Source organism: Vombatus ursinus, unplaced genomic scaffold, assembly GCF_900497805.2.
Source record: "Vombatus ursinus unplaced genomic scaffold, bare-nosed wombat genome assembly UNPS02014798.1, whole genome shotgun sequence".
Lineage (NCBI taxonomy): Eukaryota > Metazoa > Chordata > Mammalia > Diprotodontia > Vombatidae > Vombatus > Vombatus ursinus.
The window spans coordinates 27535817-27553333 of NW_020954576.1; the positions used below are offsets into that span (position 1 = coordinate 27535817).

At 40.2% G+C, this 17517-nt stretch overlaps 1 protein-coding gene across 1 annotated transcript in view; it reads right to left on the minus strand.

Moving 5' to 3' along the window:
* Nucleotides 1-1298: 1298 nt before the first annotated feature.
* LOC114049819 (calpain-2 catalytic subunit) overlaps nucleotides 1299-17517 on the minus strand; it is an 87860-nt gene continuing 71641 nt past the window's right edge. Inside the window, exons 15-21 of the mRNA XM_027871236.1 lie at nucleotides 14230-14287; nucleotides 11561-11625; nucleotides 9296-9364; nucleotides 7619-7697; nucleotides 4935-5051; nucleotides 4593-4651; nucleotides 1299-1800 (exon numbers count right to left, since the gene is read on the minus strand). Coding sequence (XP_027727037.1) covers nucleotides 1777-1800; nucleotides 4593-4651; nucleotides 4935-5051; nucleotides 7619-7697; nucleotides 9296-9364; nucleotides 11561-11625; nucleotides 14230-14287 — 471 coding nt within the window. The 3' untranslated portion in view covers nucleotides 1299-1776. The remainder of the gene's footprint in view (nucleotides 1801-4592; nucleotides 4652-4934; nucleotides 5052-7618; nucleotides 7698-9295; nucleotides 9365-11560; nucleotides 11626-14229; nucleotides 14288-17517) is intronic.

Sequence of the window (17517 nt, forward strand, 5' to 3'; positions counted from 1 at the left end):
CTCATCTTAGTACATTATCAATTAATTGCTTTACAGAGTTGTTTAAGATACCCAAGAAGTTGGTAGCAATGTCAGACTAAGGCTGTTTCTACAATTTTTAATATAACTCATAGGTAAAGCAAAGTATGTTCCTTTTCCAAGGAACCCTCACATCTAAGCTTCTTGAGAAAAATAAGCTACAGAAATCAGAGCTGCTCTTTATGATTAGATCATTCATCAGTACTGTGTAGTTCAGTGTTGTTTACAGAAAAGTGACTTGTTTTGTTCACGCATGGATTTGCAAAGATCATTGCATTGGGTGGCTGGAACAGAACTAAAACAACCATACATGCTTTTGACCTGTTCCCACTGGTCTTCCTTGCTAAGAAATACCATGTTATAATTTCTTTATTCTAATGAATCATACTTATTTGAAAGAAAGGGAAACGAGATGAGTTTTTTTTTTTGTAATATTGCTTATATTTATTTGATGATAAAGTTAGGAAATAACCTTCCTGATGAACAGCTATTGACCTTGACTGCACAAACAAGCCAACTGAATTCTTGAAGTCAACAGTTGCCAAAGTATTGAGCCAGCAAACAGCCTGCTGTGTCCTTTGTATTCATCATCAATTTAAAAATATGATAGTCTGGCTTTGGTGCACAGTCTTCTGATTGGTCCAGAGCTGCAGTTAATTAGTATAAAATACCTAAACGCTTCACTCTATATGACATTAAGATCACCAGATTCTTCTGCTCTAGTACTTCTTGGGGTTAAAGAACGATCTGCCATTTTCAGGATTGCTTAGCCCAAAGGACTTGAAGGGTAGAGGCAAAATCATAGGATTCAGAGCCGTTAGTGACCTTATGTAATCACCTAGGCCAACCCCCTCATTTTACAGAAGAGGAAGCCAAGGCCTAGATAAACTGACTTGTTCAAGGTCATATGCCTTGGAATTGCCAGGACTTTAAACCCAGACCCTCTGATTCCAAGGATCCAGTGCCCTTTCCATTACCTATACTGCCTCTTTCTCATCTCAAATCTTTAAATGTCTTAAGTCAGGTTATTTCATGGGATTTAGAGGAAGGGACTTTTGATGTAATCTAATCCAACCCCCTCATTTTACAGATATGGAATTGAGACCCAGAGAGCCAACTGATTTGCCCAAGGTGACTTTAGGTAGGAAGCAGATACGAGTCTGGGTATTCTGACGTCAAATCCAGTGCTCTTTCCTTTATACCACATGGACTTTCTGATATGTTTAATATTTTCCACTTTCTTTAAATGAAATGATGACCTCATTGTCACTTCTGGGATGTCAGCTAAATTTGCAAATGTAAATACTTTTTATTTACATTTACATTTTACATATTACATTTACACAATGAAGGGTTGGTTCCTGTAAAAACAGCTTCATGTTTGCATAGGTATTGGGTTTTTCCCTGCATTTTTCTTGACTTAATATTGTTATACATATGTAAGCATGTAAAAAAAAAAGTATGTCCTATTTACAAAATTAAAGCTTTTATTGAGGTTGCAAAGGGCTAAACTACACTTTTTGCATATAATGTAATGAGTCTACAGATCTCTTGCACTGGGTATCTGGAAATTTTGATCTCTCAAGTACTTAAGACAATGCTACTTTTTGTCAGTCCTAATCATTAGTTCAAGCAGTTGCTATTCATAAACTCAAGATGCAGATCAAAACTAGGACATAGTGTTTCTTTTATGGAAGATTAGTCTTCAGGTGACCGTAATTTCATGAGAAGTCTTCAGTAGGGTCAGTTATTATTACATCAAAGGACTGAAAAACACAGCCACTGTAAGAGAAGAAGGGAAAAAAAAATATTTCAGTGACCCCCCACCCTCTTTCAGGTCAGGGTTACATGTTAAACACTTTGTAATGTTGTAGTTAGCTTCTTTTGAATAAGAAGTATTGTATATTAGAAAAATTGTGCACATAAGAGATTTCCTTACGGGCTAACAGTCAGTATATCAATGAACATTTTAGAGCACATTCCCACTTAAAAGACCTAAATTCTTGGCTTAAAGTAGATAAACATTCTATACATTATTTGAAACTGGTTATCAAACACTGTCAAAGATGTTCCTGCTGCTGTTTACTCATTTCTGTGCCTTGGCCATCCTCCAATCCCGAAATGGACTCCCTCCCTACCTCTCCCTGATTCAGAACATTTTCTGATGCTCATAAGCTGCACAGTGAAGTGGGCAGAACCATAACAATTTCGATCGTAATAACATCAACACTGTAAAAATGAGTAACTTGGAAAGACTCAAGGACTCTGATCAATGCAATGACCAATCATGCTTCAGGGCAACTGGAAAAGTGATGATGAAGTGGACTGCCTCCTTCCTGACAAAGAGGGGATGGACTCAAGATGCTGAGACACTTTTTTTTTTTTTTGATTTGGCTAATATTGGGATTTGGTTTGCTTCTGCATATGTGTTACAAGGGCTATTTATTTTTAGTGGGAAATGAGAGGCTTGAGGAAAGGAAAATAAATGCTAGTTAGTTGAAAAAAGTGGCTCGTATTTGACTACTTTGCATATGTTTGTATTTATTAATTACATTTATGCTATATAATCAGTTAATAAACATTTACTAAATGTGTACAATGTGCCAGGCACTGTGCTAAGCATACATATTTTTATATGTGCTTGTTTATTGGTACATTCCAAGTTGATTTTTTTCTTTTTTCTTTTTTTTTTTTGTACTTTTATCTCCAGTGCCTGGTACATAGTGGGCACTTAATAAATACTTATTGTTTGATTTATGATCCATGTAGCTTAGCATTTTCACTTCCTTGGGGCTCAAAGCAGTCACATAAAAAGTTCATCTGAAGAACAAGTATCCCTGGAAGGGAGATTTAGATGAACATTCTTCATACTTGGAAACACTTGAGTGTGGGAAACTGAAGGGTGAGGTGATGAGGGGAAAGCCAGGGGTGTGGGATGTTTTCATGACACTTGGAAGAAGGAGGGTGGGAAAGGATTGGGTAGATAGACAAGTTTACTAAAACAGAAGCAACAGTGATACGCTGACAGGTAGGGGAAGTTCAGGAGGAATGGAATCATGACGGATAAATAAGGATAATATGGGTAGAGTTCTCAGACCTTAACATATGCCATGTTTTAAGCTTCAATTACATTGTGACTATTTTAGATTACAATCTTTAAGGGCAGGGGCTGTTTTCTAGATTCCATGTGGCACCAAGAATGTTAATGTTCAATTATGAGCAGTTTTAAAATGTGTACTTTGTTGGCCCAAGGTGTTTCCCCATTATATAACAGAAGAGGCGTATGTGTGTACACATATATATGTGTGTATGAATGCATATATATGTATGTATATATACACATACACATATACACATATATACACACATACATATACATACACACACACATATATACGCACACAATAAGTTGAAACCTCATCCAGATGTCCAGTATTCTAGGAAAATTGTCGGTCCATTAAATAAGTCACTCCTATCTCCCTCTTCTCTCCAAAGTACAGGGATGAAACTACCTGCCATTCCACCCAATGCTGCCATTAGACCAGCCCTATTGTTCCCATCAACTCTATCAGAGCAAGCGCAGGTTCCTCAGTCCCTGATGAGAAATCAAAATTGAGTAACTGTGATAGAAATTCAAACTGGAGTCCGGTGTTAATGAAAAAGGACTCAGCTTCAGTTCTCCCTCACTCTTGTTACTCCTGATGAGATGAAAATGGAAAATTTTGAGCTCTGCCTGTTGTCAGGTTGATGTGTCAGGCAACCAAGAAAACACATTTAATTTGCATTGCTGGTGATTTCGGTGGAGGCCTCAGTCGGGGCTCCAGGCATATGTATTGTTCTGCATCTTAAAAACCTATCTCCTGCTATTTAGCTTTATTCTCAGTGGATGAAAGGGATGGAAGCAAAGGGGAGGGTGGAGAACACCACCAAAAAAACTTGCTTAACATGAAATTTGACCCTAAGGTGTCGTCTTCATAAATAAAAAAGAAGGGAGAAAAATCACAGTAGGAAGAGAGGATGACAGTGAATAATGAGCCTGTAACAAGGTCCGGGAGATTTATGGGCAAAAGGAGGAAATGCTCAGAGAGCTGGGTGGACTGGATTTAAAGTGTATGCTGGGCACAGGCATTTATTTAAATCAACCTGTGTCTTTAGAGGTAGTATGTTTTTAAAAAGATCATCTGAAAAAAAAGATCATCTGAGGTGGAAGTCAGTCCTCCACACAGCAGGGAACCACCTACTATATATTAATCAATATTGCCTTTCTTTAGCTGTGACCCACCAAAAAAGACTAACTCAGCCTTTTAGCCTTGGTCTATACTTAAGCTAAAAGCCCTTGGATGTATTTCTTGGAGTGAGGAACCAATGACTGGTTGTTCCACACCTCCAAATAAAAGTGCACTGTGGAAGCTTGGAACCACAAAAAAAGCAGTAACTACTTTCAAGGTCCATTCCTTTTAGAGATTTAAAAGGCAGGTCAAGAAGTGCTAGGTCCCTGTGTCATCCCCTAAATAAAGAGGTCTCCTTCTGAGGAATAAGATGTTGGTAATAAACCTTGCCAGCTGCTGACTTACACTGGTAAGATTGAGTTCTATTGTTCCGGTGTTCTCCGGGTCCAACTGCTTGAATACCTCTGTAAAGGAAGAGGAGAAAAAGGATATTATGAGCAAAGAGGTTGGAATACAGGCAATTTCCCCTTCATATGCCTAGTTCAAAACCACCAAGTCTTTAGTGATGATTTTGTTGACAAAGCACCTTTTTTTTCTCTTGCCTCTAAATTAAGAAGGAAGGAATGTCACCCTCATATTACTAAGCAAACATCTGTTTGGCTCTGATGCTCTCACCAGCTGTGAAGGGCAATCTGCTTCTGATGCTAAGAGAACCAAATGGATCTTTTGCCCCAAATGCCCACTTACTGAACAGTGTTTCCAGTCGAACTAAGCACCGAACAAAGTTATCAAAGTCGATGATGAGCTCGTCATCTGCAAACCGAGCTACGATGACCTGATGGAGCTGATAGGGTAGCTTGAAACCTAAGGTTAGAACAAACAAACAATCTTTGTCTTAGGTTTTCTATAATCCGGTGCTAGGTGCTGCCCCACAAAGTATTTACTTGGTGGCAGTGTATGTGATATGGTCACAAATGAAGACCAGGGTCTATGATTTTCTTCTGAAAGCGGGGTTATTTTTCTTGGGGGCTTTGGCTCTTTGAAACCAATTCCAGTTTTCAGAAGCTGTGTCAGCTGCTGTTTCTTTGGTTTCCAAACTGCTTTCCTGGGACTCAGCTCCTGTCTGGTTCTTTGTCCTATTTCCTGTCTGTTTCCTTTGTTTTAATCAAACCTAGCCCCTTTGTTCCCATCATCCATCCCCATTCTCCATAATCTTTCCATGCGCTCCATATTTTTAGTATATTTTTAAAATTCCACTTACATAATAGCTTTTTTCATCTTCAGAATCACCCTCATCATTAGATTTTTTCAGGAAACCTATTCTTTTCTACTTTGAGACTCCATATGATCATACATTTTTTCCATGACTGTTTTCCCAATCTCCTTCACCACATTTGTTTTCTTGCAGTGACAATGGGACTAAAGTCCTAGAGTCAAGAAATTTAAAGCTATAAAGGACTTCAGAGATTACCTAGTATAATCCTTATCTGAAGCATCCCCTCCTTCTACAACATTCCAAGCAAGGCTCTAGTTAGAGAGCTCTAATGATGGAAGAAAATGCACTACTCAGGCATAAATGGATAGAACACAGGACTAGGTGTCAGGAAGACCTGAGCTCAAACCCTGCTGCATACACTTATTAGCTGTGTCACCTGGGGCAAGTGCCTAAGTTTCCTCACCTGTGACATGTGGATAATAATAATGAGGTTGTTGTAAGGATCAAATGAGTTAATACACGTAAAGTGCTTTACAAAATTTAGAGAGCTATATAACTGCTATTATTACTCTAGGAGTCAGACCATCCCATTGTGGGGACATCCTTAATTTTTACAATGTTCCTTTTTTTTTTTTTACTGAGCTGAAATCTGCATTTCTCTCCTTTCCGCCCATTGCTCCTAATTCTATCCTCAGACCCAAGCAAAACACATTCAATCTCCCTTCTACGTGACAACTTGTCTTACATGTTAAGAGAATAAATGTGTCCCTTGTACATCTTCTCTAGGCAAAACATTCTCAGTTCCTTTCGTCTCCTCACCCTACTTCTGGATATGTTACAGCTTATCAAAGTCCTTTCTAAACTATGGCTGCCCAAAAGAATTGGAAATTGAGAGGATGCCCATCAATTGGGGAATGGCTGAGCAAGTTGTGGTATATGAATGTGATGGAATACTATTGTGCTATAAGAAATGATGAGCAGGCTGACTTCAGAAAAACCTGGAAAGACTTGTATGGTCTGATGCTGAGTGAAGTGAGCAGAACCAAGAGAATGTTGTACACAATAACAGCCACGTTGTGTGATGACTAATATTGATAAACTTAACCCTTCCTGGCAATACAAGGATCTAAGACATCTCCAGAGGCCTTGTGATGGAAAATGCTATCCACACCCAAAGAAAGAACTATGGAAGCCAAATTGTTATTTTTTTCTCCTCTGTTGAGTTTTGTTTCCTCTTTCTGATGGTTCCTCCTATTGGTTTTAATTTCTACTTACAACATCACTAATGTGAAAATATGTTTAATATGAATGTAAATGTATAGCCTATATCAGATTGTGTGCCGTCTTGGGGAGGGTGGTGGGGAGGAAGGAAGAGAAAAATTTTAAACTCAAAAGCATGTGGAAGTGATTATTGATAAATCAAAATAAATTAATAAAAAAAAAGAAGAAAAAAAATAAATAAAATATGGCTGCCCAGAATGGAACCCAACATTCTTGCTGTGGTAGAGGGATTCTTGTTCAGGATGAGGCCGGCCTCAATGACTTCTGAGGTTCCTTTCAACTCTGTTGTTTTGTGGTGTAGTCTGAATAGGCCAGAGTACAGCAGGACTATCACTACCCAGTTCTACATAATCCTAATTGAAATTGGTTTTTTTTTTTTTTGAGGCAATTGGGGTTAAGTGACTTGCCCAAGGTCACACAGCTAGTTAAGTGTCTGAGGCTGGATTTGAACTCTGGTCATCTTGGCTCGAGGGCTGATACTCTAACCACTCTGCCACCTAGATGCCCCTCCTAACTGAAGTTTAAAAAAAAAAAAACAACCAGCTCTCCTAGACAACTTGGCTAAATGGGACCCTTTGGGAAGCACTATGTGGGAACCCTTCTGGGCCTCAGTTTCTTTCTCTGTAAAATGAAAAAGTTGGCCTAGATAACCTATAAGAGGTCCCTTCCAGCTCTAAATAACGTAAGTCTATGAATTTTTTTTAATCATTTTTAGCATGGCTGGCCTGCTAGAGTTTTCTCAGAGTCTTAGATTCAGAAAGAGAACTAGGGGGAGATTCTATACCAAGTCACATTTCACCAGTTATCCTTTTGAAAGTGGGGGAGAAAGAGATGTAGTGGCTACTTTATTTTGGGGGGCAGTTTACTAGATTTTCATTAAAGAAGATGATTTGCAGTGATTCTGAAATAAATGAAAGTCGTTAGGATGTGTTACCTGCTTCTTCTAATGCTTTACGCATCTCATAGGCATTCATGGTGCCAGACTTATCAACGTCCATCTCCTTGTAAATTTTCTGGAACAAGCAAAGTAGACATGAAGAACTTGACTTTTTAAAGCACATTTAATCTTCTATGTTTCATGCAAAGCAGGAATATTTTTTTTCCCAAACAACTACACACTTTCAACTTAATACTATCAATAATCTTAGAAGAATCAATTGGTTTTCTGATTTAGTTGACTGAGAAAAGTGAATTCTGCAGCCATGTACTCCAGCTAGGTCTGTGTGTTTCCCTCTAAGTATGAATCCCACTCTGTGTTCTGCTGACCCGAGAAAGCTTAAAATCTTGGGCTTTGGGGCCTAACATTTTTAGTCATCACATATTTGGTAGTTTTATATTATAAATTACCACCATTTCTTGCCTCACATTTTCCCCTCCTTCTGCACTCCCTAACCCCTTCCTGGAAGGGTCTCTCTTACTACCTATTAGGCTCTCCTTTATCAAGTCTCAACATGGCTTCCAGCTCCTTCGTGATGCCTTCCCTGACTCCTCTGGGAAGAGGTATTTTTGTCTCCTCAAACTTCACTTGCTTTTTTGCCTGAACCTTTCTTCATATCCATCACCCTCTGTTCCTTGTGTGTATGTTTAGTTCAGATGATAAACTTCTTGACAGCAGGACTCTATTTCTGGCCCTGGCTTTGTCTCCCCAATGCCTTACACAGAGTAGATCCTTAATGGCTTGTTGAACTAAATTGGCCATTCTTTATCAACCAGTCAGAAGGTCATTTGACAACAGTGCATTATCACTGAGCCAAATTATGCCAACTCTCTTCTCTCTGCAAGTTCTAAATGCCCAACTGGCAAAATATTGAGGAATCATTTGAGGGTGCGCTTCTTTTTAAATTTTTGGTTTATTTTTATGAAACTGAAAATCTCTACTAGGTACAACTTGCTTTTTTTTTTTCTAAGTACATAATAAATTTAACATGTTAGTTCCCAAACTGCACTGCTTATCTGTCTCTTCCTATACTTCCTTCTGCATTTTAAAATGTTTCATTGGTGCCCTTTTTCCTTTCCTCTAAGACTGAGCTGCAGAGAAAGTGCTGACCTTTACTGGTAGAGAAGTTTTATCACTTGGGAATTCCCTATACCTGGTGCTACCTTATGACTACCATTAAACCCCTCTCCTTTCTATAATTACTACCCTGCCCCATCCTGCCCAGAACAACCAAGTAGCGTCAAGTAAAGCAAATTTGGCTAGTATTTCTGAATTGCTTCTAATTGTTTATGTACATAGTAGAGGTCCAGGAATGAAGCATAGAAAAGACTTATTTAACCAAGAAAATCTTGATAGTTGTGTGACTGTGGTAGTAGTGGCCAGCCCTGTCCTCCACCCAGCCTCTTCCCTACTATAGGTGAAATCAAGCCGTAAGACAATACTCCAAGACAATACCCCCCCAAAAAAGTGCCTTGTTTTCTAAAATTATGTATGCACAGAGATACATTTGTGCCCCCAATTTTTCCTTGTGATATAAATGTAATTTTTTAAAAAGTGTTTATAAATTGCATACTCCCAAATTTTGAAGCATTAAACCACCACACTGATAGTATCCTGATGTGAAGGTAGTGGAGTTATCTCCCAACCTACCACCCAGCGTGCCTTAAATCATACCTGGTATTTTTGTATTTTTGACCAGAGAAGGTAGAACTCCTTTAGACCCAGTTTACCACTCCCATCAACCTGCCTTTTATTAAGGAAAGATCTTTGTACAATGTGGAATTTTGAGATTCAAATCCGAGTGCTCTTACTAGTCAGGGTCTATTCAGGAAAATCCTACCAAAGGACTCATATTGTCTGGGTTAATGTTTGCTGGCCCTAAACCTAACCTTGGAAGTTTGGGAGAGGAGGCAAAAATGGGGACATGGACTCCTACGGGCTTGGGTTGCTCTTCTGATGTTACCATCCCTTCTGCCACTCAGTGATGGGTCGACGTTTTACCAAGGATTTTTCCTGATGTCTCGTTAGGTTTTTCGTAAAGGGACTGGCTAATCAGCAGGCAACGGGAATCCTGCAATGAGGTTTTTCCCAGATTGGGAAAAGTAGCCAAGGTGCCACTTTTCCTTAGCTTAGCGAAGTGCCAGGTAAAAGGCTGGTGGAGGTGAGTGTGGGTGATAAACTAGAAATGATTATAGCAGGAAGAACCCCATCATCCAGAAATTGAAAAGGAAACATTTAGACCACTGGATCAACAGGTTCATTTTTGAAAAAAATTGGCTTAGGGATATGCTGTCAGGGTTATTAGGCTGGTAGCTGAGGAGAATGCTACAAACATAACTTACGTAGATTTAAGCAAAGCATTTGACAAAATATGTCATGCTATTCTTGCAGACACGAGAGAAGTGTGGGCTGGACAACAGTATAGTAGATGGATTCAAAACCTGTTGAATATCCAGACCCCAAGAGGAGACATTGATGATTTGACAGCATCAACTTGAATACTGGTCTCTAGAGAGCTGCCACAGGGATCTGTCCTTGGTCCTATTCTATTGAACATTTTTATCAGCAACTTGCCCTCAGCAGAGAGGACATTAGCTTATGGAACCTGCAGATGTTAAAAAGCTGGGAAGAAAGAGAGTCTGGATCCAAAAAGATTTTGACAGGCTAGAATGCTGGGCCAAATCCAAGAAGATGAACTTTAACAGGAGTAAATGTAAAGTCTTATATCGGTGTAAGGTTAAAAAAAACTAACTTCCCAAGTATAAGCTGGAAAAGGCATGTTTGGGCAGCCTTTCATTGGTAGATCTAGGGATTTTAATGGATTGTGAGCTCAAGAATGTTTATTGCATTGGGTTGACTGAGTTGGCAATTTAATTTAATTTAATTCAATCTTAGGTTGTATTAAGACAGGAACAGTGTCTAGGTGTAGGGAGTAGTAATCCCTCTGTACTTAGCCCTGGTCAGACCACAACTGAGGTTATTATGTTCAGTTCTCAGCACTACATTTTAAGAAAAACATTATTAAGACTGTCCAGAAAATGACAACCAGGATGGTGGAGGGCTGTGAGATCATGCCATATGGGAATTGGTTAAAAGAACTGGGGATATTTAGCTCTGACTCTGAGAGGATCCTTGGGGAAGACCAGCATGATATTAGTCTTCGAGTATTTGAAGGGCTGTCATATGGAAGAGGGATTAGATGCATTCTGCTTGGCCAGAGAAGGCAGACTGAGAAGCAATGGGTGGAACAGAGTGTAGGCTTGATTTAGGCTAAACTTCCTGACAATCAGAGCTATTCTGATGTGGAATGGACCACCAAAAGAGAGAGTAGGTTCCCTCTCTGTAGAGGTCCTCAAGAAAAGGCTGGATGATGGCCCCTGGTCAGGTCTGTCATAGAGGGAGTTTTTGTTGGGAGGTGGGCTGACCCAGATGGCTTCTGAGGTATCTCCCCACCCTGAGATTCAGTGAATAGTAGAAACACATTCACTCAGGAAACAATCTGGACAAAACAGGATGACCCAGGAGTCAGTTTCCTTAAAGGAAGTAGACCTGCTTCTTTTTTCTTCCTGATTCTATGTGTGTCCTGTTAGGGTGACATCTCTCCTACAGAAGCCACAACAGAAGCCCATGATTCAGGGAGGGGACCCATGTTTCACTTCTCAGACAAGCTGGACATTTTTGAGCCTGCAGCCTCTCTAATCACCTTTCAAATTCTACTTTCTTTCCCCCTCCCCACTCCTTTCTAGAAGGAGTGTTGCTTCCTGCCTTCCCAGTCTTTTTATTTTAACCCCAGGAGTTAACGAATTTCTTTCATGACCTCTCATGACCAAGCTCACAGATATACGTTCAGCCTCAGTGATCCGATGCCACTTCTTCAGCCACAGGCAGCATCTGTACAAAGCCCCGGTTCTGAGTTCCCTAGCACATGTTTAAGGATACATCTAGCATGTCAACCATGATCTTGCACGTCTCGATGCTGAAGCCATCCGACTTGATATCTGGACCTAGAAGATGGAGAAAGAAAGTCAGCTCTTGGGTGTTTTGAGTGTGAACTCCTGGAGGGCAAGGGGGTGTACTACAGGAACCTAATTTTGTTCTGTATGGTGCCTAGCAAAGGCCAGGTGAAAAGAAGCATTGGATAATTTTTTAAAATAAAGGAATAAGAAGTAGTTGGACTATTTATATGGTATTAAGGCCCAGAGAGTGCCCCTTGTGGATGTGAGACATAAATGGGGGGAAGCAGAGACGTGTTTTCAATTAGGCTATGCCCTCATAACTAAGGAAACAACTAGGCTAGAAACCAACCAATACTAATAAAAATAGCTGAAATTTTAAAAACGCACTTATTAGCTGTGTGACCCTGGGTAAGTCGCTTAATTGGTCTGTGCCTCAGTTTCCTCATCTGTAAAGTGAGGGAGCGGACTTGATAATCTCTGTGGTCTCTTTCCACTCAACCTCTCTCACATGATTCTATTAAAGCATGGCTCTATGCATTCCATGGAGTGTTAGGACTGTCTGTGAAAAGCCACAGGAAGGAGTGAATTTTGCTTGTTCTGTTATTTTTAAAAGACAAAAAACACAAAAAAATCTCCATAGAAATGTATTCACCTTGCTAGAGACATGTGCAGTTATCTCAGGGCATAGAGTTTCCTTGGAGCTGCCATCTTGGTCACCTATGACCTTAGAAATAGGGGACCTTGATATGGACCTGTTTATAGTCTGAGTATGGCTTTTTCAGAGTCTCGTTTCTAGGGAAATGCATGTGTTAGGTCTGCAAAGGACTACATGGGCAGGAGTTGTGTGTGTGTGTGTGTGTGTGTGTGTGTGTGGAGAGGTGGGAAGGCTGTGGAGTGAAGAGGGGATGGGCCCATGGCTAGGAGCCCGGCATCACCAGTTAGAAAGGGGAAGAGTATGCTGAGCTCAGAGCCACATGTGGGGCAATTAATACTCTGTAGCAGAAAGGAGGTTTCCCTATCCTGCATTCCCCTTTTGTCCATCCATCTGTGAATTAACAATGAGGCTTTTGGTCTTCACAGACCCGTGATTACCACACATCTGAGACACTGCCATGACCTCACTGTGCCTGGTGGCCTTTGTGGTAAACACCACCTCATTTCCCACATGGCAGGGAAGCCTTGTTGGGTTGGCTTCACCACTGCTTGAGGTTGTGTGTGTCTGGACCTGGGGACATCTAAACTTTAGCCATGTTAAAGTCATTTTAAACTTTCTTCTCTACTGTACTGGGTGTTCCTGGTTGAGCTGCATAAGCTGTAACTTGTAACTTTTTTACATGTATATATATATATACACACACATATATATGTACACAAACACACATATATACATATACATATATACGCATGTATATATACATGCATATATACATGTATAGGTGTATATATGTGTGTATATATATATATATATATGTATTAGGTATTCCTGGGTTGGGCTGCATAAGCTGTAACTTGGTTCATACAGGACCAGAAGGACCTTTTATCTCTGCTTTTATGGGATCCTTGACACTGATATAAAGGCAGCTAGTTGGTACAGTGGATAGAGTGCTGGGCCTAGGGTCAGGAAGACTTAGCTTCCTCAGTTCAAATCTGGCCTCAGACACTTACTAGCTATGTGACTCTGGGTAAGTCACTTAACCTCTGTTTGCCTTAATCCACTGGAGAAGAAACTGACAAACCACTCCAGTATCTCTGCCAAGAAAATCCCACGGACAGTATGGTCCATAGGGTCACAAAGAGTCAGAAACGACCAAACAACTAAATAACAACAACAACAACAACAACAACAACAAATGATGTTGATATATATTGGAATGGTGGACCCAGCAAGGTTGTGAAGGTTTTTGCATGTTGTCTTCACCTTCAGAATGTAAGCTCCTTAAGGGCAAGGGATGTGATTTTTACCTTTCTTTATATCCCTGCATAGTGCCTGGCACATAGTAAGCACTTAATAAATGCTTGTTGACTGACTCTTCCAAAGGCCTTTAAAAACAGAAGGGCTTCTGATCTGTCCTGGAAGGGTGAGGGGTGGGTCTACTTCTGGCCAGAGAGATGTTATAGATGCCATACTTGAACACAAGTCTTCCAGGCTCCAAGGCCAGCTCCCTGACCTTGGCTTCTGGAATTGGTTTCTATTCCATGCTGTTGGAATATTTTCAAACGTGCAGTCTTTTTCAAATTCACTGACTTGGTTCAATAGCAGAGATTATTTTTCCAGGCATAGCTCTAGTCAAAGATCTGGGGTCATTTTATTATATCTCTATCTATCTATCTAATGATCATGCATGAAATGGAGATTTTTAAAAAATCCTTTGGCCACCAGCACTCAAATCATCCAATCAATTTCCCCTTTTCCCTCTGGCCCATCGGTGGATTCTCTCAACTTCAGTCATTTCCTTTTTAAATAGAGCTTTGAACCATTGGCCATGGCTTCTGGCTGGCATCAACGGAGTTATCCAAGCCTTTTATTCTACCAAGAGAAGGCTGCCACAATAATGTAGAATGGGGGGGGGTGGAGAGATACTCTACTTTTTTCCCTTATGCCCCTAAAGGAGAAGAATAGGGTTTGGGGAACTGGAAGGAAGAGATACTTACGTTTTGCTAGGACTCTCCTCAGGATAGTCTGCAGCTCAAAGGCAGAAATCTCCGCATCCTATGGAAACACAATACACAAAAAGATACAACACACATATTGTCAGTTTCTACCTGGAATCATAGTAATCACAGGGCTGAAACACAGCCGGGGAAAGAGAAACTCAACAAAATGTTGCAAGAAGCATCATCAGAGCTTGAAGCCAGGCGCCCAGACAACGTCTCACTTCCCTGAATGTTTGGTTCTTAATGAAGGTACGGTGTGAGATGGTTCTGGTACAGAAGGGCTTTGTCAGTTAGCACAAGGGAACAGTCCCAACCAGCATTTAGTCAGTCAAGCTTTTCCCAATCACTTCTAGCTGGTTTTGTTTGTTTGGCTTTTTTCCATTTTACTCTCCTGCTCCCATACCTAAAGTACCAGCTCTATTGCTGACTGGACCAAGTCCAGGTTTCTCCTCATTGTCTTCAAGGTCCCTGCCTGCTCTTCTCATCCTTATTCATTGCTCTTCACTAAAGATTCTCCCCCTTTATCCAGGGCTGCTGCCTCTCACGCCTTTCTGTTCCCACTTCTATGCCCACTTGGCACATCCTTCTCATTCTTTTGGAACAAATCCCTCTCCTTTTAAAACACAGCTCAACATGGCTAATATGGAAATATGTCTTGCATGACTTCACATGTATAATGGATATCATATTGTTTGCCTTCTCAATGGGTGGGGAAGGGAAGAAAGGAAAGAATCTGGGACTCAAAATTTCAAAAACTGAATGTTAAAAATAAATTAAAAAAAAAAACACTGTTCAGTGGGGAGACTACCAGGAACTGAGGCAGAATGAAGTAAGCAGAATAAGGAAAACAATATGCCTAAGGATTACCTTAAGGTAAATGAAACAGAAAACAAAACATCCTGTTTCACTATAGTGACCCAGCTTGTTCCCAAAGAAGAGTTGAGAAAAGTGGGAGCGAGACTATGGGTGTAGAAAACTGCCTAGAGTATAAGAAATTGCTGATGTATAGGTTTTGCTGAACTGCCTGCTTTCTTTCTCTCTCTCTCTCTCTCCTTCCTTCTTTTCTCTCCCTCCTTCTTTTCTCTCCCATCCCTCCCTTCCTCCCCTCTCCCATCCCTCCCTCCTTCCTTCCTTCCTTTCTTTGTTATAAAGGATAGCTAGTTGGGTAAAGGATGGGGTATCACAGGTATCTATATTTGGAAATGGTGATATAAAAGCAAAAAATGTCAATAAAAGTTTTTTTTTTTAAAGGAAGTAAAACTCACTAAGAATAGCTTATATTCACATAGTTGCTTTAAGGTTTTGAAAGCAATTTTTCACACAGCCCTATAATATTATCCCAATTTTATTGGGAAATCTGATGATCAGAGACATTAAGTGCTTTAATTACAATCTCTGCTAATGAGTATTTGAATAGAGACTCAAACCCTATTTCTTTTGAGGGCACCAACGTCCATCTAGTAACCCAAGTTCACAATGTAGGAGTTGTCTCCCACTCTTTCTTTGAACTTCTCTGCCACTGCTGCCACATTCAATCAGTTGCCAAATGTTATTCATTCCAACTCTTCAACATCTCTTGCATATGATCCATCCTCTTTACTCACACCCCAACCACCTTAGTTTAGGCCCATATCACTTCTCATCTGGACTATGGCTATAGCCTTGTAATTTTCTTTCTTCCTTCAGTCTTCTGTTATCCAGTGCATCTTCTTCTTCTGTTTCTTTTTTTTCTTTTTTGGTTAAGGCAATCAGGGTTAAGCAACTTGCCCAGGGCCACATAGCTAGTAAGTGTCAAGTGTCTGAGGCCAGATTTGAACTCAGGTCCTTCTGACTCCAAGGCTGGAGCTCTATCCACTGTATCTCCTAGCTGCCCCTCCAATGTATCTTCTAATAGCTACCAAATTGTAGGTCTGACTGCATGTCACCGCCCTGGGGCTCAAGAAGCTTCAGTGACCCCCAGTTACCTTTTGAATCAAATACAAACTCTTCTATTTGTCTTAAAGCCCTTCACAGTTGGGCTCTGGTCTACCTTTCCAAGCAGATTACCCATTACTTCTGTTTACACGCTCTGAGCCCAAGCCAAATTGGGCTTGTTTTTAAAATATATACATATAATATGTGTATATATATTACATATACCTTTGCCGTTGCACAGGCTTTCTGTTCACATGGACTGGCTGGACCACTTTTCTTCCTCCCCTCTGCCTCTTGGACCCCTTGGCTCCCTTCAAAGTTCAGATCAAGACACCTTCCCTAACTCCCTCAGTTATTAATATCCCTCTCCCCTCAGACTTTACTTTATGTGTATGCAGAATGTGTACGCACACATATATGTATATGTTGTTGTTGTTTTGTCATTCAGTTGTGTGCAACTCTTCCTGACCCCATTTAAAGTTTTCTTGGCAGAGATAATGGAGTGGTTTGCCATTTCCTTCTCCAGCTCATTTTACAGATGAGGAAACTGAGGCAAACAGGGTGAAGTGACTTGCCCAGGGTCACACAGCTAGTAAGTGTCTGCAACCAGATTTTAACTCAGAAAGATAAGTCTCCCTGACTCCAGGCCAGGCATTCTATCCACTATGCATGTGTATATAGTATGTATGCATATATGTGTGAGTATGTATCCATATTTATATATTCACAGATCTATATATTTATTATCTGTGAATATGATTTAATTCCTCTACCCTCACTAGAATATTAATTCCTTAAGAGCAGGGACTACCTCATTTTTGCATTTTTATTCTGTTCCTAGCATAGCAGCTGGCTCATAATGAATGCCTGTTAATCAATGGTGTATTGTTATTGTTCTCTGCCCTTTACACGCCCATTCCACTGATAGATAATTCTAAGTCGTTAAAAAATTCTTCCTTATATTGCCTTTTAGAGAGGCAGTTAGGTGGTGCTTGTGGATACAGCACTAGACCTGGAGTCTGCAAGTACAGCGTTCAAACCCTACCTCAGTCACTTACTAGCTGTGTGACCCTGGGGAAGTCATTTAACCTCTGCCTGCCTCAGTCTCCTCATCTGTAAAAAATGGGGATAAGAGCACCATGGTTGTATGAGGTTGTGTGAGGATCAAATGAGACAATATTTGTAAAGTACAAACCTTGAGGTGCTATTTAAATACTAGTTAGTTTCATTTTTAAAAATTTCGTTATATAATCTACCTGCCAGTAACTTCTACCTGTTGGACCTGATGTGTTTACATCCAAGTATTCTTCTGGGTTTTTGTTGCTGTTGTTTTTTTTTCCCCCATGTGTATCTACCTTCCTCATTATAGTG